The sequence below is a fragment of the Apiospora phragmitis genome (genome assembly GCF_038363925.1).
Source record: "Apiospora phragmitis strain CBS 135458 chromosome Unknown utg000008l:1.0-3514335.0:1.0-3519231.0, whole genome shotgun sequence".
Taxonomy (NCBI): Eukaryota; Fungi; Ascomycota; class Sordariomycetes; order Amphisphaeriales; family Apiosporaceae; genus Apiospora; species Apiospora phragmitis.
This window is the reverse complement of record NW_027117407.1, coordinates 2613419-2636458: the sequence shown is the minus strand read 5'-3', so window position 1 is coordinate 2636458 and position 23040 is coordinate 2613419. Positions and strand designations below refer to the sequence as shown.

The window sequence follows — 23040 nt, the reverse complement described above, 5'->3', positions numbered from 1 at the left end:
GTAGGTAGGAATCCATTTGAAAACGGGAAATCAGTCTGGTAAATATTACTTCGCAACATCCGGTCTGCAACAGGGTGAACTGGTATGCGAGCTATACGTCCCTTCTTACCATCAAATTCTGAGACTACCTACCATATGTTCCCGGAATTCTGCACACGTGACATATCTTAGGACACATAGGAACGGCGATCATTATGGCATACAGTTGTATATGAAGATACACTCCATGGAGACCAGTAATAGTCAATGTTTGAATATGTCCCATGGAAAGTATGTGTTGCCACTACTTGAAACGCTGGTGCTAACCTATGTACATGGATCTTGGGGATTACCACTCATCTCCCGATGAACAGAGGCCACTGGTTCACTTATCTGGACTCTGAACAACCATACTTCATTAAGCTGTGCTTTAGTCTACATTTTCTTCGTAATCGTCCGGTAACTCTTCGAACCGACCCGATTGTTGAGCCGTCCGAACCGGGTTTTCCGCAGTAATCAGGCCATTGGCTCTCAGTCTGCACGTTGTTAGCGATACCAAACTTCCGGGAGGTTTCAAGAGCTACTGACCTTTCAAAGAGGACGTAGAGCCTCTCGGCCTCACGCTCTTCTCTTCTTCAGTCATCTCAGGCACCGTTGGATGTTTCTCGGCGTCAAGGAATTGGCCCGTGATTGGATTCACTTCGCGGCCTTCGGCGTTTGCGAAAGCTTCCTGCGCATTCTGAGGTATGGGGAGGTTTCGGTTGAAAAGGAAACCCGACGCGAATCCATAGCCAACGTTGTCAACGAACTTTGTCGCATCCCTATCCGACATATCAAACAGAAGGTTGGAGATGGCTTCTCTGAACTGAGGCGTGACTGGATTGGTTGAGTTGTTAAGCAACCAAGATGGCAGCGTGCTACTCCGACCCAGTACTTCGTTCCGATCATCCTCGGTGGGCAATAGCTGCCCGCGAATCCAAGCCTTCACTTCTTCCGGGGCGTACTCGTGAATGGCCCTTATAACCCCGACCAAAGCTGTAACAGTAGTCTCAAATTCTTCATTGCTATAAGATTTTCTTGAGAGGTTCAAAAGCTCCACCAATCGGATGGCGAGCACATTGTTCTCTTCCTGTGGGAACAATGCTGCTTGGCTATCCTTCCCTCCGAGGTCCAGGTTGAGCAGAGCGTTGACTAGGGTGCCGATAGGTGGATCTAAGGGCTTGCTGGACCCGATGGTAGACTGGCACAGCAGTATGACAATATGCGGTATGCAGGGCGTAAACGAGGAAGTCCTGTCTTTGCAGTGGTGTGTAATGTTGAACAGCAGTTTGAGAGTCTCTACTAATGCCATTTCTTGCATAGCATCGCTAGGCGACTCCGGTGTGGCGGATCGTTTAGCATGCCGTTCGAGGTTCTTGGCGATGATACTTGCTATGTTATGCTTGTCGACTAAAGCTTCTATGTCCACATTGGTGTTATAAGTGGTGAGGAAAATGACCCTCGAGATAAGAAACTCATCATCCCTGTTATCATTCTTGAGTTGACTGCAAGCTTTCGATTCAAAGCCCAAGTCAACAAACATTTGCCGAGTCTCGGGCTTCAACAGCATGGCATTGCATAGACACCGCAAAGCATTTCTTGACGTTTTGCTTGAAGGGCTATGAAATGCATGCCGGGCGAGTGTCTCGATCCCCTGAGTGGTCTAATGAGCAAAACCCGGGAGCATTGGAATCGACTCAGCCTTACCTGCTTCGTGAAGATCGGATCTGCATTATGTGGGTTCCTTCCATATATCTTGAGTTCTTCCAATGCGGCATCTCGTTCTGAGGGCAGGTTAGAACTAGCCACTCGGCTTCGAAAAGTACTCAGAGACTCACGATCAGGTAAGAGGCAGATAGCATCCAAGTCCTTGCTCAACTTTGACATCAATTCAGTTACCGCAGACAGTTTCTCTGTTTGCACGTTTAGTGAATGAAAGTCCGGAACTTATATGCGGCCAACTGACCTGGGCCAACCAAGTTGCCCATGACAGGCTGCGGATTGTCTTGTGCCATCCCGGCCTCTTTAACGTCAGGTGCTATTTTGGGGCTAGAAAGGGGGCTGTTTTGGTGTGAGAACAGTCGCTTGAGACGGCTAGGTCTCTCTTGGTGAGGCTGTTGAGGCATGGTCAGCGTAAGCCTTCAGAAAAGACAGGTGTGTAAAAGTAAAGACTGTAGCTCTAGAAGTTGAACGATCTGGAGAGTGGCACTTCAAACGAAGCCCGTCAAAAGGAAACGATAGCTCAACGGTGAAATAAAACGAAACCAGAGTCGTTGTTATTTGATAACACAATAAGGAATGTTGCAGCGGCTTGGATGTAGACAAGGGGTTGTTGGAAGAGATCACGTATTGCCTAAGCCGGACAACCAACCGCGATTCGCAAGTAATCGAGACGTAGCAGGTCTAAAACAGATACATTGGAAGAGAACGGTAATTGTGTGCATGGGCGGCAGACGACGTACCTAAGAGGCTGATTGGGGCAGTTCGGATTCAGAGACCAGTAACGACCGACGCCTCCCAGAACTCAGCACTGAAAAGATACTCGACAGGAGCAAAGATGAAACTGCAGTACTGAACAGGTAGCAGATGGGGCTAGGTATGAATAGGTAGATGTGCACTGGAATCTACTACGCAGCAGAACATACGCTGAAGCAGCTAATTCCTAAGAAGACCGAAACCCTTAAGTATAACCGCAGCTAAGGGAGATGGGCATGTACGAATCCAGTAGCATGTAGCATGGGACAAACTAAGGCGAGCTGGAGAATACGACTACAACTCGATTCATTCATCCGGCCCGGTGCAAACGTCAAGGTGCGGGAAGACCCCGCCGAATGTTGGGATTCAACCTCTGATCTGATTCAGCTTGCTCCGCACGCTGTGGCGCAACCCTGGACCGCCCCGCATTTCCATTCCAGAACGTACTGCACTACCTTAGGTAAGCAGCAAGGCAGCAAGGCAGCAAGGCAACCGTCGTAGCTGGACAGCAGGTCCGTGCATCGCCCCTGCGCGTCGGGAACCGAAAAGGCTGGGGAAACCACTTTAACAAGGGTGCGCTGCTGACCCAAGAACGCGTCACGCGACCCTGTTACCTGGTCTTTCGGCGCGAGCTCAACGCGTTTCTCAAAAATCCAATTTATTCGGATGGGTATTAGTAGAATTGCACTGTAAAGGCAAAGCCACCTAACTTTGCTCGCTATACCTGGCTGATGGCATGATTGCCACTCCGTACTTGACTTCATACCCAGCTTCCTTCCCACGAAAAAGCGAGCCACAACCAAAATAATTCCACTCGCTTGCATTGGCCTTTGTCTCAAGAAGATTGCCGCCGTCTCTCGTCCCATCTCGGTCTCGCGCAGCGCCCCAACCCTAACCGTCCGAGCCCGAACATCTACGAGTTTCTCATGATATTCGACCTCACCGTCGACAGCAGGGGCATCCAGCGGTGGCCGAGCAAGTCAGCAAGCGGCGGGCTTGCAGTCATGGTACCGCAAGTGATAGTTCCCAATGCTCTAGAAGCTTTGCCGGCTCGACCACCGACTCCACCCAGGGAGAAGAGCATAAACTCCGACTTGACTTCGAGGAGAAAGCACATCTTTGGTCCCCAGTCTCTACACACACCGCCCAGCTTCTCACCAGAATCGTCCGATTTATCCAACCCCACCTCGCGGCGGAATCGCAAAAAGGTTGGCTTCACAAGCCAGCCTGAGTACTGCGAAGCTCCCGCCTATGTTGACCACGCGAAACTGCAACATCCAACACCCGTATCAACGTCATCGACAACATCTACTCTGTCTAGCGGTAGACCGATCAAGTCCATACTCAAACCGTCGCCCCCCGTCGTCAACCCGTTGGACCCCTCTGTGGGGTTGGATGGCAGCTCTAGACCTGTTGACATTGTCAAGATGTTGGAATCCACTGTTCAGCAGCTCGCAGGGGTCGATCGAGACCTGAAGGTCGATGCCTACATGATGCTTGTGCGGGTCTTGAAGAACTCAAACAGTCTCCCTGATCGCATTGCTCTACAAGATAAGATGGGCTTGTTCATGCAGTTCATACAGCGGGACATTACGGCCAAGGCGTCCGAGGGATCCTTGGACTCGTCGCTCGTCAATCATGCGCTGATGCTCCTCAGCACCTTCATGTTCTATCCTGCCATTGCTTCCACCCTATCAAACGATTTTGGTGTCTTCATCATCGACCACTGCATTCGATCCTTCGAAGATGCCTCGGCGCCTAAAGATGTGATTCGCCATCTTATGCAGGTGGTGGCCTACCAGGACTTCTCCGCCAAGGTTATGACTGCCGACCGCGTAGGGAGATTGGTGGCCTCTCTTCATACTATTGAGGACCGGGTCAAGGGCAAGAGCATAATCCAGTCTCGGCTTTTCATCTATCGGCGTCTCATCAAACAATCAAAGATGCACATGATCTCACATTCCGACTGGTTGCTTGACTTGTTTGAGGACATGCTCAGTAGCATGAAGGAAATCCGTGCTGCTGCCATTGCCTTGGGTTTGGAGGCTAGCTTCACCATCGCTAAAGAGAAGCAATTCTCAAGGCGAGTGATGGAGATCCTACAGATGTCAGTCGACGAGACAAAGTACATCGAACTGTACATTGGCCGTCTCAGGGCAATGTTGAAAGAGAAGTCCGACTCTACATCAGTACCTCAAATATGGAGTGTTGTGATACTCCTGATGAGATGCCCTGTGGACCGCTGGGAATTCTTTGGCCCGTGGTTGGAGATCATTCAGAGCTGCTTCAATAGCAGTGACTTTCAAACAAAATTGGAAGCCAACTATGCTTGGAACCGTCTCGTCTATGCACTCCAGCTCAACGATCAGTCATTCGCCAAAACGATTGGCACCATATGTCAACCTTTCTTGAGTCAGTTGAAGCGCAGGTCGACTGGAAAGCAGAGTGCAGAATTGCGCAAGGTTGTTTTTGGTAGCATCTGCAACCTCTACTACTATGCTTTCAAACCAAATACCAGCACTGCCCACCTCGATACCTTCTGGGATGCTTGTATTCGGCCGCTTTTCCAGCGTATGATCGCCCCTGAGGCGGAAGTCAAGTCAACAGAGAGAGCAGTTGGTCTCCCGCACGATCATACTTCTCAAGCCGCTCTCATTCTCACGGGTCTCCTTGACTCTACTACGCCTAGAATCTGGAAACAAGATCATGTCTGGGCAGACCCCTTGGTCAAGCCAGAAGATTTGCCTGCCCTTGATGCAAAATGGGTAAGGCATAATGCTTTGCGAGTGTTTGGAGTTGTGGAGCCAATATTGTACAGAAACTATCTCGAGCTGGCCAGGCCCGAGTCCGCCACCGCGAAGCTTTGGCGGGCCCTCGTTGGCGCCGTGGCCTCTGCCGCGAGCAAGGAGGTCAAGGTTTCTACGGGCACGGCGACTTTCGTAGCCCACTCCTTCACCTTTCTGCTCAAAGTATGGTCCCGTGGCATAGAAAAAGCGGAGGATACAGATTCTAAATCTACCACTTTCTTTGAAGCTACCAGCATTTACATCGGCACTATGATCGATGCTCTTGGGCTACTCCCATTCACCGAGAGGCAGCTTTCGATGGGGAACCAGAATACGTTTGTCCCCGTTGCAACTCCCTCTCACCGACCTGCGAAGGGCCAAGGGCAAATACGGGCCCCGCTACACCATCTATTCTCTATCCTTTCCACACTCCCACCGAATACCGTGGATGGTCAGGACTTGGCGACTCTCATACAAAGAATACTTGCGCCTTTCTTGTCCGCCGTTTCTAACAAGTCTTCACGGGCAAAGGTCGACCTCGCTCGGGAATTGATGCAGCTTATTCCCATGGAGACGCTCATTCCCTTTGGCCCCTGGCTAGCGATTTCTGATACTCTTTCCAACAGTCTAGAAAATAGTCAGGCAAGCCATTCGTCCTCTAGCTCTAGCGGTCAGCCCACAATCGGCCATGAGTATCGCGAGATTGTGAGACATTTAGAACGTGGCATCAGATCAACTCCCAATCTGCCTTGGGAACACTGGCAGTTCTTGTTCCAGAACCTCTTCGTCCGCGTTGCAGCAGACGTTGGTGAAGCATGCTGCGCTATCTCGATTATCGAACCTGTAGCCAAATGTGCTATGGATATCATGACTACTCAGCATGACACCATACCCAACCCAACTTTACTAAAGGTCGGCTCGGAATTGATATCAAACGCAAAGCACCCACGAGATCGCCAGGCTCTTGAAGTTGCCCGACGCCGACTTTGGGGTACCTCGGCGGGAGGGTCGAAATCTTCCTCTCACGATCCCTTCGACAATCTATACAGGCTCGTGAACCATCTTCTGGAGGTGACATATACCAACTACAATGATACAATAAGCATGGCTATATGCTCTCTCTTGGAAAATATATCCTGTTTTCTACTGCGATGCAACCAGGAGTTGGCGTTGAAGGCACTGGTTATAATCCAGAACGGGATCGGGGCCTGGATTCGCGACACAGATGAACTATACAACAGTCGACAGTCAACCACACTGTCTGAAGCGGTAAGTTGCTCGGAAAACACGGTGAAAAGTTGGAAAGTTGAAGCTAACGTTGTATAGGTCAAACAACTTTGGAGTCGTGTTTGCAATATCTTCGCCCAGGCAGATAGCCTCGAGGAACTTCAACTCGACACCATTGAGCCACTGCTGTGCTCAGCTTTCGAGAGCAAGCATAAACACATAGTCAGCACCGCCACCATCATGTGGAACGGCGCATTTGAGCAGAGCGACAGCATCCAATACCCCGATAGATTAAAGGCGGTGCTGCTTTCACTTCGACCCTATGTTGATATCGTGCTCCCCGGGTTGAACGATTCAAGCAACGAAGCAAGTGGGCAGCCGCCATCTTTCGTAGATTCCCAGGAGGATGATTCAGCTGCCCTGGAACAACCACACAGGGGTTCACGCAACGGCACACCTCAGATGAAAAGGCCAACATCCAGGCGATCAACGCCTGGGTCCGTCCAGCTGTCGCTGCCAGCGAAGCGCCACCCGAATAGCACACCTGAAGTGACGCGGGCAAGGTCTACTAGGAAGAGCACGACTCCTCGCCTGAGACATAATGATTCTCAGATTCAGTTCGCCGCGATTGCGTCCTCCTCACCTACAAACACTAACGCCGAGTCTCAAGTGTTGACCGATCGCCAGAGAGAAAGTTAGAGATCGACAGCGGGATAATGCCGCACTCTTCCCAGAGATCAAGTCGAGCGTTGAGCAGCGCAGATCGACGCGCCTGTCATTAGCCAAATCTACGACGCCTACTCCTTCGCCTGAGAAAAGGTCGACTCCTAAATCTCATCGTAGGGTCGAGGATTACGTCTCTTTGACGCCTACACCCGCCGGGTCAAGCTGCCATCATCGACAATGATCAAGAGATGACGGATGATGTGCCTTCTTCACCCCCCAACCCCGTCGGTACCCCCTTATGCCAGAACTCAGCAAGCCTCAGTCAAGTAGTAGTATCATTTTGGATGATTGGCCACCCTCGTCGCCCATATCTGAATCGCCTTTGCAGAACCGGCAATCAGCATCGCATCACACTGGATCAGTCGTGCCAACGCCACCCGACCCATCTAATGAAGTATTGGTAGAAGAGGAGCTGCTACAGCCAACAGCAGCGAATGGTGACGTGGAAATGGGCGAGGGTGCCGATAAGGACGGGGACGCCGATGAGGATGAGGATGAGGATGCCGATGAGGACGAGGATGCCGACGTCGAGGACGAGACCAACATACTGGATGCTGAGCAGGATCTATCCACGGTTGACCCTTCTCTCCCAGTGGCCGTTGAAACAACAGCTATCAAGGACCCAGCTACTCCGACCCATCCAAGATTACAGAAAGACCAGGGAACGCCGCGATCCGACAACGACGTATATGTTGATGCTCTAAGCAGCCCCAATTATTCACCTCGGAACCTGCGATCCCATATTAGGACAAAGCAGCAACCCGTTAAAGCTGCGTCTCAACCTGCTGCCGATTGTTCATTCGAAGCCAGCGACGTGGATGAGCGTAGCATGTTGCGTCTTGTTGTTGAGCTCGATTCGAGAAAATGCCATGCTCTGCCGAAGGATGGCACGGAACCGGCGGAAAAGACCGGCCGAAAGAAAATATCGCCTGCAAAGGAGTGTATTACTGTCAACACTATATCTGGACAAACACGTCGCAGATCGACAAGGAATAAGGCCTGGTCAGAAGAAGCACCGTCTGTCATCGCCTCCACACCAGTCGAACCCAACAGCTCCCAGATCTCCAAAGGTAAACCCCAAAACAAACGGAAGAGGCCCCAGGAAGGCTCCCAGGAAGACTCCCAGGACTCTGGCAGCAAAAGGCGCAAGCAGCGCAGAGACGTCGATTCGGACAACGAGGCGGTGCCTGACTGCCAGCTTCTGCCAGCCAACGACAGTAAGCTCCACCACCTACCTCGCCCCGTGAAACCCGCAATAGCATCATCTGACCTGTGGCCTGAGACACGTCGTTGGAGCCGTCCGAGATTTCTGGCGGAGAACAACCTTCAGGCTCGTCGCCCGGATCTTCCGAGCGCGACCATGACGAAATGGACGCAGACGTCCCTTCGCCGGCCGCTGACGCGGCTGTGGATGACAGCGAGGCGATCCATCTGCAGATCGTTCAGGAGGCTTCGCAGAGTGAAGGGGCCGAGACCACCGTCAACGACTCGTTTGAGAAGACCGAGGATGACGAAACCCGAGCTGCTCTGGTGGATCTTGCTGATGTGGCCATGTCAGAGGATATGGAGCAGGAGGAAGAGCCGGAGGAAGAGCCGGACCAAGAGGAAGAAGAGCTGGCGGAGAACGAGGAGGAAGACGACGATGTTTCGGTTGCAACAGAGCCATCTGAAGTTATGGCTGCAGCCACCGCAGAGGCACCGTCCTTGATACCGAGCGGAGGACCAGCGGAGAGCCCCGAGGCGCTCCCACTACCTGAGAAATCATCGATGGAGAAGGTCATGGTGGCGCTTCGAGGGGGGCTCGCGGAGCTGAGCACCGCGGCCTTGACGAGGGACGAGGTCAGCAGGATCGAAGACATGTTTTTCGACATCAAGAGGGAGCTCTACATTGCCGAGAGCAGAGGGCGAGCGCGCAACAGCCAGCCCCGAAGATGACGATACCATAAAACCTCCTTACCCCAACACAATGCTTGGGGTGGGAAGGAATAATAGCATGCACAAAGTTACGTTTACTGCTACCATTTTCTACTTCTCTAATTTTCCTTATATGTTGGGATGTACGAACAAAGTGGACGGGACAACGGACGGCGGAGAGACCGCACTGGATGAAACGATAAGGGAGGTTAAGAGACGGACGGACTTAACATAACGACGGTGACGGATGATGGGTGTCACATGGGATGGAGAGAGGCCCCTCTTGGATGAAAAATATGTTGGTATAGAGCCGGGCCCGGCCACCACTATCTCCCGAAAATTGCATATAGTTTTTCGAGGAAAGGGGGGAATGGAATGCCAACAAACCATTGTGCCGGAAAACAAACGATAAACTCATTACCATATTGGCAAGGCGTTGTAGGGTTCGGGCATCATCAGCGAGTCCAAAATAGAGATACTCCGACTGTTTACAAACGTCTTATATATATTCCGCTGTGGTATTTCGCAACATTATCTATCCATCAAACTTGTAAAGCCTGAGCTGTGTTGTATTGCCTTCTAGTTTACTTTTGGCCTGAGGTAAGCATCAAAGCCCCGAACAATCTCACGGAGTGCATCGCAGGCACAGCAAGACCACTGTATAGCTTTCAATGAATTGGATAAAGGATTCTACTGGTGTACTGTAATCATCCCATATATGCTCGCTCTTCTGCGGATGTTCCAGTTGAGAAATGCATAGAAATTGATTTATCCAACTTTTTTTTTAGTCAACGTAGATGCGCCTGAACTCCCATGCAAGATTTCCCCTTTAAACCCCATTTTCTTCGCCAGTAAATGTACTTTCTTTTTTTCTCTTTCTCTACTTCAAGTCTTCGCGCGCCTTCCGGAAGTGGTCCGCCACGAGGAAGGTGAGCTCGAGGGCCTGCTTCTCGTTGAGGCGGGGGTCGCAGAAGCTGGTGTAGTTGGTGGAGAGGTCGTCCTCGTCGAGCCCCTCGCTGCCGCCGACGCACTCGGTGACGGCGTCGCCCGTGAGCTCGAGGTGGACGCCGCCGAGGTAGCTGCCCTCGTCCTGGTGGACCTGGAGGGTCTCCTGCAGCTCCGAGAAGATGTCGTTGAAGCGGCGCGTCTTGACTCCCGACTCGGTCGACCGCGTGTTGCCGTGCATGGGGTCGCACTGCCAGATGACGCAGCCCCTGTACTCGCTGCCCTCGACGGCGCGGATGTGGTTCGGCAGGATCTCGCGCACCTTGTCGGCGCCGTAGCGCGTGATGAGCGTGATCTTGCCGACCTCGCGGCTCGGGTTCAGGGTGCGGAGCAGCTCCAGCAGGTCCGAGACGGGCGTGGTGGGCCCCACCTTGATGCCGATGGGGTTGGCGATGCCGCGGAAGAACTCGACGTGGGCGTGGTCGATCTGGCGCGTGCGGTCGCCGATCCAGACGAAGTGGGCCGAGGTGTCGTAGTACTCCATACGGGTCTCCTCGCCGGGGATGGCATAGGCCGGGTTCTCCATCAGCCGGGTCAGGCTCTCCTCGTACTCGAGCAGCAAGCCCTCGTGGCTGGAGAAGAGATCGACAGTCGAGATCTCGGAGCTCTTGTCGGCGCCGATGGTGTGGCTGAAGCGGATCATGTCGGTGAGGAAGCGCACGGCTTCCGAGTACTTGGCTTTGAGCTCGGGGTCCTTGACGTGGCCCAGCCCCCAGTTAAGGGGCCGGTGCAGATCAGCAATGCCCGAGGCCAGGGCGGCTCTGACGTAGTTCAGGGTCGCGGCGGAGTGGTTGTAAGCCTTGACCAGTCTCTGAGGGTCGAGCTCTCGCTCATCCAGATGGTACCCGTTCAGGATGTCACCGCGGAAAGAAGGCACTTGCTTCCCGTCGACCGTCTCTGTGGGGCTCGAACGGGGCTTGGCATACTGACCGGCCATACGGCCAATGCGGACGACCCTCTTGTTGGCGCCCCAGATGAGGACCAGACTCATCTGCAGCAACAGCTTGATCTTGGACTCGATGGCGCCCTGGCGGCAGTAGTCAAAGAGCTCGGCGCAGTCACCTCCCTGCAGCAAGAAAGCCTTGCCCTGGGCTACATCTCTCAGGTTCTCCTTGAGCTTGTTGATCTCGTGGGGGTGGACGATGGGAGGGAGCTTCTCGAGCTCTGCGGTGGCCTTGCGCAATGCCTTGAGATCCGGGTATTTGGGGCATTGCTTGACGGGCTTTGACCTCCAGGAACTGGGTGACCAGGCCGAGGCGGATTCGCTGCCATTGGTATGGCTGGTGCTGTTTGTTGTACTCATTTCGCCGTTCGAAGTTCTGGGAACCCAACTCTCAATTGAGTTCGCTACACACTTTTATGTAATGTAGCTGGGGGCTGATGTCGCGTCGAAAGCTCAAGCCTAAGGGAGTAATAAAGCTTTTCGACTATCGCGTACCAGATAAAAAAAAAAGTTCTATTTGAATCCGGAAAGTTACCACATAAGAACCCAAGGGCTGTGCCGAGATAGTACTTAAATATAGCTTTTGTGCTTTGTTTTTCCTCTGTAAGAGTGAGCAAGCACAGTGAAGGGGAGATATGAGTCAAACCGTCAACCGTCATCTGGAATGAGTCCGATGCTACGGAGTAGTCCGCGTCCGCTGTAAAGGATACATAACGTCAGTTGGTCCAGCCAGCCCAAAAAGGCATGGATTTGACCGCTACAGGGTGGATGGAGGGGTAAATTTGGGCGGTTTGGTGGACAAGGAGGGGCAGTTTGGTATGTAGGTACCGTCCCGTAACAAGCGCCCTTGTGCCCCGCCAAAGGTTTGATTAATTCAAGCTCCAGAGCTCCCATTGAAAGGTATCATCCCAATTACACGAATTGACATTCTACACTCCATCCGTGCAAACCACTCCGCAATCGGTTCCAATCGACTACGACTCTAACCACCAACCTTTCGTTTTTTTTTCCGGCAAGCTACGGTAATACGAGTAATACGAGTGACCAACCCCCTACACATCTCGCACACACACAAACAAAATGGCTGAGCCCCAACCCCGCAACCTGCACGAGGGCGCCACCACCGGCGACGTCGAAGATGAGGTCCAAGCCGCCAAGTCGGCCGAGGACCGCAAGGCCGCCGCCGCCATGGCCAGTATGGGTGCCAATGGTGGTGACGACACCAACGGCAGCCCCGCCGTCGACCAGGAGGCCGCCTCCAAGGCCATGAAGAGCCTCGGCGGCGAGGCCAAGAAGCCCGAGGCCGCCGTGCAGAAGAAGGTCAAGGTCGATGCTGCCGACGTGACTTTGTTGGTATGTCATTGTTCGTCTCCTTTCTTGCTCTGCAGATTGCCAGGTTGCTAATGTCATGTTTGTTATCCGGGGATAGGTTGACCAGCTCGACCTCACGAAACCCAAGGCGACAGAACTGCTCAAAGCTCACGACGGCGACGCAGTTAAGGCTATGAAGGCCTCCATAGCTGTATAACGAAAAGGCAAGCTTAGGACTACGGACTAGGAATGAATGTCTTATGACTGCATGTGGCGGCGTTGTTTCTTTCTTGCGTTATATTGATTTACAACACATGTGTCCAATGGCAATACCCAATAGATATACAATGGTTCAAGATATCGAGTTCCGGCAGGTGCCGACGAGAGTTGGAGTGTCTCAGAACATTGTTTTTATCTTGCTCGCGAGTCTAATTCTCATTAATTAGCCGCAAATGACCAAAGAGTCCTGCTTGCTGAAATACATAAAGCTCAAAATGAGTTGTTGAAGAGTCGTCCCTGGCTATGGGTCCCATCTTCTGTAGGAAATTCTGCTTCCTCAAAAGAAAGACTCGCTTCGGTCCTCCTGTCTTATTTTTCCGGCCAAGCAGCCCCGGATCCATCGTTATCACATCATGGCTTTTCCCTGGGGTCTTTCCCGTCAGACGGAGATGATCTGACCACCCTCGTACGCATCACCAGCCTCCAGTTTCGTCCAGGCCTTAACCGCACCGGCCTCAACGCAGATCATGTTTCGATAGCCATCCTTGGGCGCAAAGTCACCCATGCCTTGTGCTTTCTCAACCCAGGGATTCCAGACAACTACATCACCAAGGTTGTCACGGACAATGCTGAACTTGCCCTCGCCGTTCTCCGATACAACGACAGGCGTCGAAGGCTTGGCTGGATGGTACACGCGGTCCACCTCGCCGGCGATATTAACATCTCCAGCTTGTTGCTTTTCCTTTGCGCCATCCACCTTGTCGATATAGGCCGACTCTTCAAGTCCCGAGACCGAGACCTTAGTGATGTCGCCGATGCGGAAATACGTATGCAGCAGGGTCTGGAACTCAAAGGGCTGATCGCCGTCGTTGGTGATGACAATGCCGGTTCGGAGAGCATCGGGCGTCAAGGTGACACTATATATGAGGGAGAAGGAGAAGGGCCAGAGCTTCTTGGCCTCGTCGTCAATCGTAGCCGTGCTAAGGCCAAAGTCGAGCTTGACCGAGGCGTCGGTCTGGCCGGATGACTCGGTCGTCGACTTGCCCAAGAAATCCCATCGGGAGTTGCGGGCGAAACCGTGTTGCGGAAGCTTGGACGTAGGCCCGTGGTCGGGCGCTGTGCCGAAGACCTGCGGCGGGAGAAGAAAGATTGATTAGTCACATGTCTTCTTGAAAAGGAAAATAATACAATACTCCAATTACAGCTCGTTTCCTCGGCTGTTCTGGAATTCATCCCACCTATTGCCATATTACAAGGTAGAGCCGGGGGAGAACAAGGTACGTACAGGGAAGACCAGGGGGATACCGCCTCTCACAGCTTTGGAGCCATCGAGTTTGGCGGCCTCGCTGAGCCAGAGACGCTCGTTGCCGGCACGATCCTTCCAGCTGGTTACGGTGGCACCGTGGAGCAGAACCTCGATGCTCTCACCCGAGGGCAGCACGGCGCTGACACGAGAGTTGTTGTGTGTGATGTTGACTTGAGCTTGTGGGGGAAGGCCAGGCGTGGTCACCAGCGCCTGGGGCTTGTTAGGACGGTCAACCATGGTTGTGGTTGGTTGTCGCGGCAGTGAGGGCTTGAATCTAGTGAGGTGGAAGTGCCAAAAGTCCAGCAAAGACTTTCAATGAATGGGAGCTGAGAATGCAGTCGAATTTACTTGAGCAACCGATTGGATTGAATGATGAATAGACGGACAGGCAGAGGGACAGGACAAAGGGTCCTACTTTGTGCTGGAGGCTAGGTTGTGATGGATGTTTGGTGGGGTAGCTGTCCGGCGACTGCGGGGTTGCCTTGGCTTTTGGTTATGTTGTATCGAACTGTCAGATGGAGAGGCGGACAGAGAGAAGGAGAGGGAGGGGTGTTGGAAAAAGGGTATTTTTTTTTTTTTTGGATGGGGAACAGGAGAAGTATCCTTGCTTCGGGTTAAGACATTACGTTGGCAGATACAAGTAAAAGAAACGGTGTCTCAGTTGAACGAGGGTGAAACATGCGTTGCACCTCACCGAGCAATCTAGTAGAGTAAGTAAGTATAAATACAGTAGAATCGACCAACATGACCATCAATGAACCATAGTAACGCAACAGAATTGGCGGGGTAGTCGTCTCTTAGGGTATGCCTGTATTCCCTCTTTCCTCGTTTCCTCGCCCTCGATTTCTCTCTTGGGTTTCGGCTCTCATGTGAACGTGTGTCGTGTTGCATCATGGCCCAGGTAGTAAGCGAGCATGTCCAGTGCGACCAACGAAGCTTCTGCGTCTTGTTTCAGGTTGCTGCAGTGTACATCGTCCATCTGCAGCGCAGGGGTGTGGGTGCTCCGGTCGGACGGTCCTCAACCTCAACCTCAACCTCAACGACCATACACTAGGCTGCAGCAGTTCCAACTGGTCCGAAGCCAAGCTGCACGTCCTGGCGACGGCACGGCGGGCCTTTCGGCGTCGACCCGTATTTAGGCGGGCTTGCCCAAGTAGCAGTATGCATGTCAGCATTAGTAGTACATACATTATTAGTATATGGACACCTCATAAATGCTTGGTATGAGGGTTGTCAACCGAACTTGCTATGCTGCATGATGCCAGCTTTCACAGCAAGGCAAGAAGTACCTGAACTAAACCTTAGGTAGTTTCTCCCTTAGTTTACTACAAGTAGGTACAGACATGGATGGGTCTCTTAACACATGCATATCTGCATTTGAGTTGCAGTGGACCATAATGTGTTGCACAAATAACTACACGACAAACCTGATTACTAAGGGAAACAAGGCAGAGAGAGTATTGAAGTGGATCTACAAACATGCGGCCTAGCTGAATGTTTGAGCCTGGAAAAGCATAACACACGACACAATGCACACATCACAGCAGTATACATTTTTTGAAACACGGGAACATTCCGTCGTGATATGCGTTTCTGGTCTGCCCTATGCCTCTGGTGCCTATGTACTTGTCCATGGTGGAAGACAGACTATCAAGGACTGAGGATCACCGAACGAAGGCTTCGTCGCTATGCCTTAATGTAGTACATACCACTTCAGACGAGAATGTTGTGGATAGCTGAGCGAACGATTCCCCAGCTAGGTAAGTAGGCCGATTTACCCCCTTTTCATATTCCTGGTTAGCTCTTCCACCGCATGTACAATATTGTTACTCAGATACATATCGAAAGATTGTCAATTTATCATTTGTTTCATTTTGTCCCCGTCGAGCCACGCGCCATGTTCCTATTAATGTTGAAGACCGCCGATGAACCCGACGACGACGCCTCCTCTGATATGTCCCCGCAGGCAACCTCTGTCGTCTCCGGGGCCCACAAGCCCCGTTGCCAAGTAGGTGGCAGTGGGGACGAAAGGCGCCACCGCCGTCCCTCCCCGGTGCTATAATCTCGAGGGAGGAGAGTGCATTCTCTACATGTTGACTACTACTAGTTTTCCCTTGGTACCCGGAATACCCGGAAACTCCCAAACACTGCACTCCTCAGTTTCCGAGGAGGCGGGTGCTGCGACAAGCCGGGCGGCACGTACGGCGCGACCAAGCCGTCGCGCCGGGTGGACGAGGAAGCGGTCCTCGCATTTCTCGAGGAGAAGGACAGGCCGCGGGCTTTGGCGACGCCCTTGCGCCAGGTCTGGTGGATCCGGGATCTGCCGGACGCCGCCCAGCGTGCCAACGGCTTCGGCGCGCGGCGGGCATCAGGGATCGAGCGGCGCGCGGCATCAGCCAGCACTTCCTTGCCGTCATCCACTGCGACCTCCTTGCCGTCATCCACTACTACCTCCTTACTGTCGTCAAGCACATAGGCAGAAGAACCAGCGGGCGACATTGTGTTTGTCTGCCCAGATACGGTTGCAGCAGATTCGTTTGCCATGGCTTGATTTGGCCCAGTACTCTTATGTCGTAACGGAAGTAGGTGAGTGGGTACCTACTTATGGATCCGTGACCAGTGACTGATGTGGCCAGCTGCACCTTGCCTGTTGTGCGTCTGGGGGAGGGGGAGGGAAGATGGGTGGTGTTTGTTGAACTTGACAATAGCACGGAGAACAGTAGATTACATAAAATCATGATCGAATTCATAGACCGTCTAGGCATGCTGGGAAAACAACCAGCCTGTTCCCATTCGCACCTCAGGCCGCTGTTGCTGATGCTGGAAGTTGTGGCCTCACCAATGTCATACACAGTTCTAAGGTAAAGTATGTGATCTGCTAGTTATGGCTCACGTCCATCTACCACGTATGAGCCGACACTTGGTACGCTGTGCTGAACGAGCAATCATGACCAAAGCATCAGCTGGTGATAGTAAAAGTCTTGTCTCTTCTCCATGCAATACATACAAAGCTTGCCTTGCCCCTGGATGCGAGCATCCCAATGTCGAATAATGTCGAATGTACCCATTATGTATACCCTAACTCCCTCTAATAAGGGGTAATGTAGTTTCCTCCCAAGGGTATAAATCCGTGTGAACCCCGTCCATGCCCTTGGCGACCGACACCATTTAGTCCCTGTTTTTATGTACGCCATGTTCGCTATGTTCATCAAGTCATGGTATAATACGGAAGAAGAAGAAAATCATTCTCACAAAAAGAACCAACCCGCCGAACGATTTGAACCGCGCAATTTTAATGAGTCATGAGTGTAAATCAAAGAAAATCAAAGGGTAGTCGGCGTGAGAATGAGGCGTAGTCGCGTCGTCCAGGGAGCCGCCGCCCTCCCCAGTGTTATGGTAATGAATCCGTAACACCTGAACTCTCCCCCTTAGTCCGATTCTTCCGATTCTGGCCAAACCCTCACTTCGACCGGGGTTTTGTGGCTTCGTTCTCCAGTTTCCCTATGTTTTCCTCCGTTAAGGAGTCACCCTCTGGTAATGGGCTGGCGAGTGGTAGCGTCTTTCCGCCCGCAGCGTCAAGCAATTTGTCATCACGAAGTTGCATTGCCAACTCGGCCGGGTCGAGTTGTCTAGACGATTGTGGAACGGAAATGTTGTTCATGTTACCAAAAGGAAACGTCGTGACATCATGGGAGCCATTTCGCGTAAGTGGCTTTGGTGTTAACAGGTTGAGTCGCTCCTCTTCTGATGTGTCCAGCTCAGCAGCTGACGATCGTTCATCTGGTGTAGCCGTATCGGCGTCGGCATCGTCCAACCCAAATCGTGGTATGTTGACACTGACACAATTGTCGCCCTCCTCTGAGCAATTAGATACCGATAGTTGCGAGTCGTTCTTAACCGGCGTGGGTCGCCTTCCGCGTTTGCTCCATCGGACGAGCATCTTCTCTAGTATTTTGCTTTTGACCGGTTTGGCGAGGTAATCGTCCATACCTGCTTTGGTGCATTTTTCCCGGTCACCCTGAATCGCCGAAGCAGTCATGGCCACTATCGGTACGTCGCGGGAAAAGGCTCTATAAGGAAGGTGATGTCGAAGAATATGAGTGCACTTGTAGCCGTCGATGACGGGCATCTGGACATCCATCAAAATTATGTCAGGTTTGTCAAATTTGCCTTCTTGAGAGGCGTCGAGGAATTCGAGGGCTTCTTTGCCGTTCCATGCAGCATTGACCTTGAATCCCAGCTTTTTTATGGTCTTCGTAGCAATCTGTTGGTTTATAGCACTGCGATACGCGTCAGTTCGGTATAGAGGGCAGACAACCGAAGATCAATATACTCACTTATCTTCCACGACAAGAACATTGATGTTCGCTCGTTCCGACATCGGCATGTCTTCCTCGCCCGACTGTATTGCGGATACAAGGCTGTTTCGTAAGGGTGATCTACTTTTATCCACCGAGCCGTTGAGCAACTCTCCGGGCGGAGTTTGGAGGGCATTTTCGTATTCGGAGCTTGTGCATGAAACACTGAATTCTGACTGCAGCCTATCTGGAAGAAACCCAACCTCCATCAGTGTATTTCCTTGTGGGCTTTGTGGTTTGTTGAAAGGAATCCAGAATGTCGCGGTGGTACCGTTTCCATTCTTCGATTCGAGTGAGATTCGACCTCGCATTAAGTCCAGTAGATTCTTCGATATCGTCAGGCCCAGACCCGTGCCACCAAACTTCCGTGCTGTTGAGGGGTCGCCTTGACTGAAAGGCTTGAAGAGGCGCCTGCGAACTTCTTCATCAATGCCTATGCCGGAGTCCTCCACTACAAACTTGATTTCGATGTTGTCGGGTGTTTCCTTCTCCTTCCAAACGGAAAATTTGACGAAGCCTGCACTCGTGAACTTGATACTGTTCGTCAAGAGATTGGTGATAATTTGCCGGACACGCCCAGGATCGCCCAGCACGACCAGATCATCGGCTATGTCCTGAGACACATCCGAGTGGAAAGCGAGGTTCTTTCTTTCGGCAGCGAAGCCCAGCATCTTTGACACATCATGGACGACTACTGACAGAGAAAACTGCACTTCCTCAATGTCGAGACGGCCGCTTTCGACCTTGGAAAAATCCAAAATGTCGTTTATGACGGTGAGTAATGCATTGGCCGACCGAATGATGTTCTCCGCGTAGTCTCTTTGCTCCTCGCCAAGGGGACAATCAAGCAGAAGTTCAGCCATACCAATGACACCAGTAATGGGCGTGCGGATTTCGTGGGACATCTACGCCGGGACAGAAATAAGCAATCTATACGTGAGTAGGACAGCGGCCGAGCAGGACTTACATTCGCAAGAAACTGGCTCTTCAGACGGCTTGCCTCTTTTGCGGCTGCTTCGTTTGCCAGAAGCTGCTTCTTCTCCTTAGCTTGGGCCTTGATGTCTAGTTCGCGCTCCTTCAGTTCTGTCACATCCATGATAACTCCAATGACAGATTCCACTCGAGACCCAGATTGGCCTGCCTGTTTCTTGGAGAACGTTGGGATGAAACGGGTCCGGAAGAAGTGTGAGTCTGTGAACAATTGTTAGTGTCAAGTGGCCCGGAGGATGGACACGGAGGAAGCGACGCACCTATCTCATGTTCCTGGACCATCTCCTTCATCCTCTTTCCTGCAAGCAATTCTTTAACCGGCTTCAAGAAGCCAGGGATATCGCCTTTTCCAGCTCGTGTGCTGAGGTCACTGAAGACATCGTCAACGCCCTTCCCTATGTATCTCGATCCGTCCCTAGAATCGTCTTCATTGTCGATGGTGCCGTCTTTGATTCCATTCCAGATGAGAGCGCCCTCGATCATAGTGATTTTGCCCTCCCGGTCCACCGAGAAAATGGTGGTTTGAGCATGAGAGAGCACGCTGAGAAGCTGTTGTCGCATTTGCTTGGCTTCAAGCTTTGCCTCGAGACTCTCGTGCACATCAGTGCAAGTGCCGTACCATTTCTCAATCTCTCCGGTATGCTTATTCCTCAGGGGTAGTGCGCGACCAAGCATCCACCTCCACTCGCCATCCTTGCTCCGGCACCGATACTCGGTGACATATGGGTCGCCCGTAGCCAAGCTATGCTTCCACTTCCGAGTAGTCAAGGGCATATCGTCGGGATGAAATGGATTCTTCCATCCAAGCCCCAGCGAGGTGTCGGGATTCAATCCCGTATAGTCGTACCAACGACTGTTAAAGAAATCGTGCATCCCTTCCGCATTTGTGGACCATACCATTTGGGGCATTGTATTGCAGATTAGTGCAAACCGCTCCTCGTCCAGCTGTTTGATGTCCGTGATTTCTTGAGCCATGGATGTGACATCCCGACATGTTATAACTGCCGCCAGCATTTCTCCCGTTGTAGTGTCCTTGATGATCTCGCCAAGAACATCAAAAACAATCTTCTTCTCCTTTCGCGGGTGTCGCATGCCGACTCGCATACTCGAAAACGGTTTCCCTGTCCTGAGAAGGACAGCTATGGGGAACTCGGAATAATCAAATTTATAGGTGAAAGTCTCGTCATAAACTTCCCACTTCGGTAGTACATCAACCGCTACCCCATATTCGCCATCGACCTCATTTGGGTCTACAAAGAGTTCTCTCGCAGCTGCGTTCATGACAGGAGCACTGCCATCCTTCCACATGCCCAGAATAGGCATTTGCGTATTGTCCAAGAGCGCATCTTTGATGGTTGTCATTTTTTGGAGTAGGGTTGGCGTACTGCTAAGCGACGTTCTTGATGGAGGACCCAAAGGTGGGAAAGGACTGGACGACATGGAAACAGCGCTTGGGCTGACCCTATAAAGCGGCGATCCGGAGTCGTGGCCTGAACCAGCCGGAGGTGGGTTTGAGTTAGAAATAGTCCTGCGCTCAGCGGCCTCCAGAACCGACATTGATGGACGAGCTACCGATTTTCGTGGCGGAGGTGGCTGTGTCGCAGCGCTCTCGGTGCTGGTGAATGTCAAGATAAAGTACGTCTGATTATCCTCGATTTCGAATATAGTGACTATCATTTTCGCGTAAACTTGGTTGGCTGACTTTTTCGTGGCTGTATGGATTGGCCTGCCAGATGTGACCACAACTTCAATGACCGAGTTGGGACTCGGCGAGTTCGAACTGGCAAAGCCAGAGAGCCCATGATTCTCGTTACCAATGCCATTATCTGGTGTGCTGGGAACGGCATCGTCTGCCTTGGTATCTTTTGCGCTTGGAGTTGCGTCATCTCGACCAGCACCGGACTTGCGGAGGGAGAACTGCTAGTCCGTTTGGCATGCATCTCGCCCACTAACGAGTCCAGCAACGATTCCCACGATACCCATACAGGCCGGCCATCTTGTAGCATGTCAACACCAACTTGGGGTAAGGTCTGGCCGCGAAGTCTTTCGAAAGCCGTCGGGCAATCGTCTGCAAAGTCAGCCGACTCGCCGTTCATCCCTAGCAGCCTGCCCATCGCTTCGTTTGCCAAGACCACGGTCTTGAGGTTGTTTAAGACCAGTAGAGGAACGGGTAAGTATTGCATCGTGGAGAAGGCGAGCTGTCCGGGGGAGATGTAGGGCATCGATAGTCTAAAGGGACTTGCCGACGCCGATCTTCTACTCTTGGGGGACATGATTGGCGTGTCTCGCAAGGAACGATTCGTGTTCATGGCTGCCAGCGCTCCGTCCTGACTCCGTGTGATATCGGGTAACCGACGTGCGCGTGGTTGAATGTTCTCATCTGGAGGCGAAGAATCTGGCAACGGGGTCGACAGCGGATCGCAAAAGGGCGAAGGTTCCAAGGCCATCGGTCCCGGGCTCGACGAGCGCGTGTGGCCGGTATTGTGGGCACGTAAGGGAGGATGTTCGGGTGCCATGTCGTCGAGCGCCGTGGCCCCTAAGGGATTGAAGAGGAATTCAAACGAGTGCCCATCAACGGTATTGCAGGTGACAGTACCTAAACATACGAGGAGGGAGAGGAAAGGATTGGAGTAACGCCGTGTAACAGAGTACGAGAGTGCGTACTATGCGCTGGAGGGTTTGTTTGAGTTCTTGCTCGAGACCGAAGCTCAGACGAAGGAGCTTTACCAGACAGAGAGGCTTTGCGATGGTTGCAAGAAGCACTGTGAGCACCGAGAGCGCTGAGAGCAACCGAAAGTACTTTGACCTAGCCTAGAAGAAGGAACATTGAAGTGTGCCGTCGTGTGTAAGATCTAGACCCTAGATTTTAGTGGAGAGCTGCTGGGCTGGGCAGGTCTCTTTGCTAGCGAGACCTAGAACCGGGTGTACTTGCAGACGAGAGTGCTGCACAAGGCCCGGTTGCGATGGGCAAACCTGTACCGATCAGTCAAAAACTCCTTCAATGCCTCGAAATTGGGATGGCTGAGTCCAGTTCGGACTCTGACGAAGCTGAAAGTTTTCAGAAGACTCGTTGGTTCTGTATGCCCTATTCTCTCGGTCGTCTAGAAGATAGTGGGATGGATAGGATGGGTGTCCATCAAATGTACCAAACTTGAAGACTCAAAGGGTGTCCCCGGTCTGATCATGGCGGGGGCGTGATGTAACTGCAGGTAGGGCGGCGAAAAGCAAACACCAAAATGATGCCGTACCCTGGCGGGGACCCATTTATTTGATCAGCAGTCTGACATGGATGTCGGTAGTGTCAAATCGAGCCGTCCATACTATGAAAGTCGCATGTGCATTGCTGTGCTATGTACTTAACCTACAAAGTGTTGCGGTCTAACCCAGACCGAGGGTAGTATAAGCTGCTTGCAACATAGGGCAAGCAGCCGAGCACGGTTATGATATATATATGTGTATGTGGATATATTCCCCAGAATTCCTTCGCACTGTCGGTTATGTATCAAATACTGCAGGGGACCAGGTTGCCGCCCGGAATGGGGTGTTTGATTGCCCTATCGTGTAAGTTACAGAGCCTACCCCTGTTAATAGATAAGACTCGGGCATCGAATATTTATGCGTTTTCCCCAGTATATCTACTTAAGGGCTCACACGTGACTTTTTATGGGGCTCTAGAATTGGTGCATTTTCCCACCCAAAAGGCACCAATTCTGCACCACCGCATACAGCACCGCATGCAGCATATACAGCACCACTAACAGC

The 23040-nt window shown here is 52.1% G+C and overlaps 8 protein-coding genes across 8 annotated transcripts; 3 read left to right on the top strand and 5 right to left on the bottom strand.

Moving 5' to 3' along the window:
* Positions 1 to 559: 559 nt before the first annotated feature.
* PG994_009232 (uncharacterized protein) lies at positions 560 to 2144 on the bottom strand (the record flags this gene model as incomplete). The annotated part of the gene is made up of 4 exons (XM_066860641.1): positions 560 to 1576; positions 1726 to 1802; positions 1857 to 1931; positions 1985 to 2144. The coding sequence occupies 4 exons, from the start codon at positions 2142 to 2144 to the stop codon at positions 560 to 562; spliced, it is 1329 nt and encodes a 442-aa protein (XP_066714230.1).
* Positions 2145 to 3336: 1192 nt separating this feature from the next.
* On the top strand, positions 3337 to 7413 carry PG994_009231 (uncharacterized protein; the record flags this gene model as incomplete). The annotated part of the gene is made up of 4 exons (XM_066860640.1): positions 3337 to 6548; positions 6606 to 7069; positions 7125 to 7138; positions 7202 to 7413. Exons 1-4 carry the CDS (start codon positions 3420 to 3422, stop codon positions 7411 to 7413), a joined length of 3819 nt encoding a protein of 1272 aa, XP_066714229.1. The 5' UTR covers positions 3337 to 3419.
* A 57-nt stretch (positions 7414 to 7470) lies between these two features.
* PG994_009230 (uncharacterized protein) lies at positions 7471 to 9167 on the top strand (the record flags this gene model as incomplete). The annotated part of the gene is made up of 2 exons (XM_066860639.1): positions 7471 to 8449; positions 8515 to 9167. 2 exons carry the CDS (start codon positions 7471 to 7473, stop codon positions 9165 to 9167), a joined length of 1632 nt encoding a protein of 543 aa, XP_066714228.1.
* Positions 9168 to 10026: 859 nt separating this feature from the next.
* On the bottom strand, positions 10027 to 11454 carry PG994_009229 (3-deoxy-7-phosphoheptulonate synthase; the record flags this gene model as incomplete). The annotated part of the gene is made up of 1 exon (XM_066860638.1): positions 10027 to 11454. One exon carries the CDS (start codon positions 11452 to 11454, stop codon positions 10027 to 10029), a length of 1428 nt encoding a protein of 475 aa, XP_066714227.1.
* Positions 11455 to 12174: 720 nt separating this feature from the next.
* On the top strand, positions 12175 to 12622 carry PG994_009228 (uncharacterized protein; the record flags this gene model as incomplete). The annotated part of the gene is made up of 2 exons (XM_066860637.1): positions 12175 to 12447; positions 12524 to 12622. The coding sequence occupies 2 exons, from the start codon at positions 12175 to 12177 to the stop codon at positions 12620 to 12622; spliced, it is 372 nt and encodes a 123-aa protein (XP_066714226.1).
* Positions 12623 to 13063: 441 nt separating this feature from the next.
* PG994_009227 (Glucose-6-phosphate 1-epimerase) lies at positions 13064 to 14167 on the bottom strand (the record flags this gene model as incomplete). Its single annotated transcript, XM_066860636.1, has 2 exons — positions 13064 to 13753; positions 13910 to 14167. The coding sequence occupies 2 exons, from the start codon at positions 14165 to 14167 to the stop codon at positions 13064 to 13066; spliced, it is 948 nt and encodes a 315-aa protein (XP_066714225.1).
* Positions 14168 to 16033: 1866 nt separating this feature from the next.
* PG994_009226 (uncharacterized protein) lies at positions 16034 to 16429 on the bottom strand (the record flags this gene model as incomplete). Its single annotated transcript, XM_066860635.1, has 1 exon — positions 16034 to 16429. The coding sequence occupies one exon, from the start codon at positions 16427 to 16429 to the stop codon at positions 16034 to 16036; it is 396 nt and encodes a 131-aa protein (XP_066714224.1).
* Positions 16430 to 17390: 961 nt separating this feature from the next.
* PG994_009225 (ethylene receptor) lies at positions 17391 to 21794 on the bottom strand (the record flags this gene model as incomplete). Its single annotated transcript, XM_066860634.1, has 5 exons — positions 17391 to 18210; positions 18268 to 19193; positions 19256 to 19479; positions 19539 to 21195; positions 21228 to 21794. 5 exons carry the CDS (start codon positions 21792 to 21794, stop codon positions 17391 to 17393), a joined length of 4194 nt encoding a protein of 1397 aa, XP_066714223.1.
* Between the last annotated feature and the right edge of the window lie 1246 nt (positions 21795 to 23040).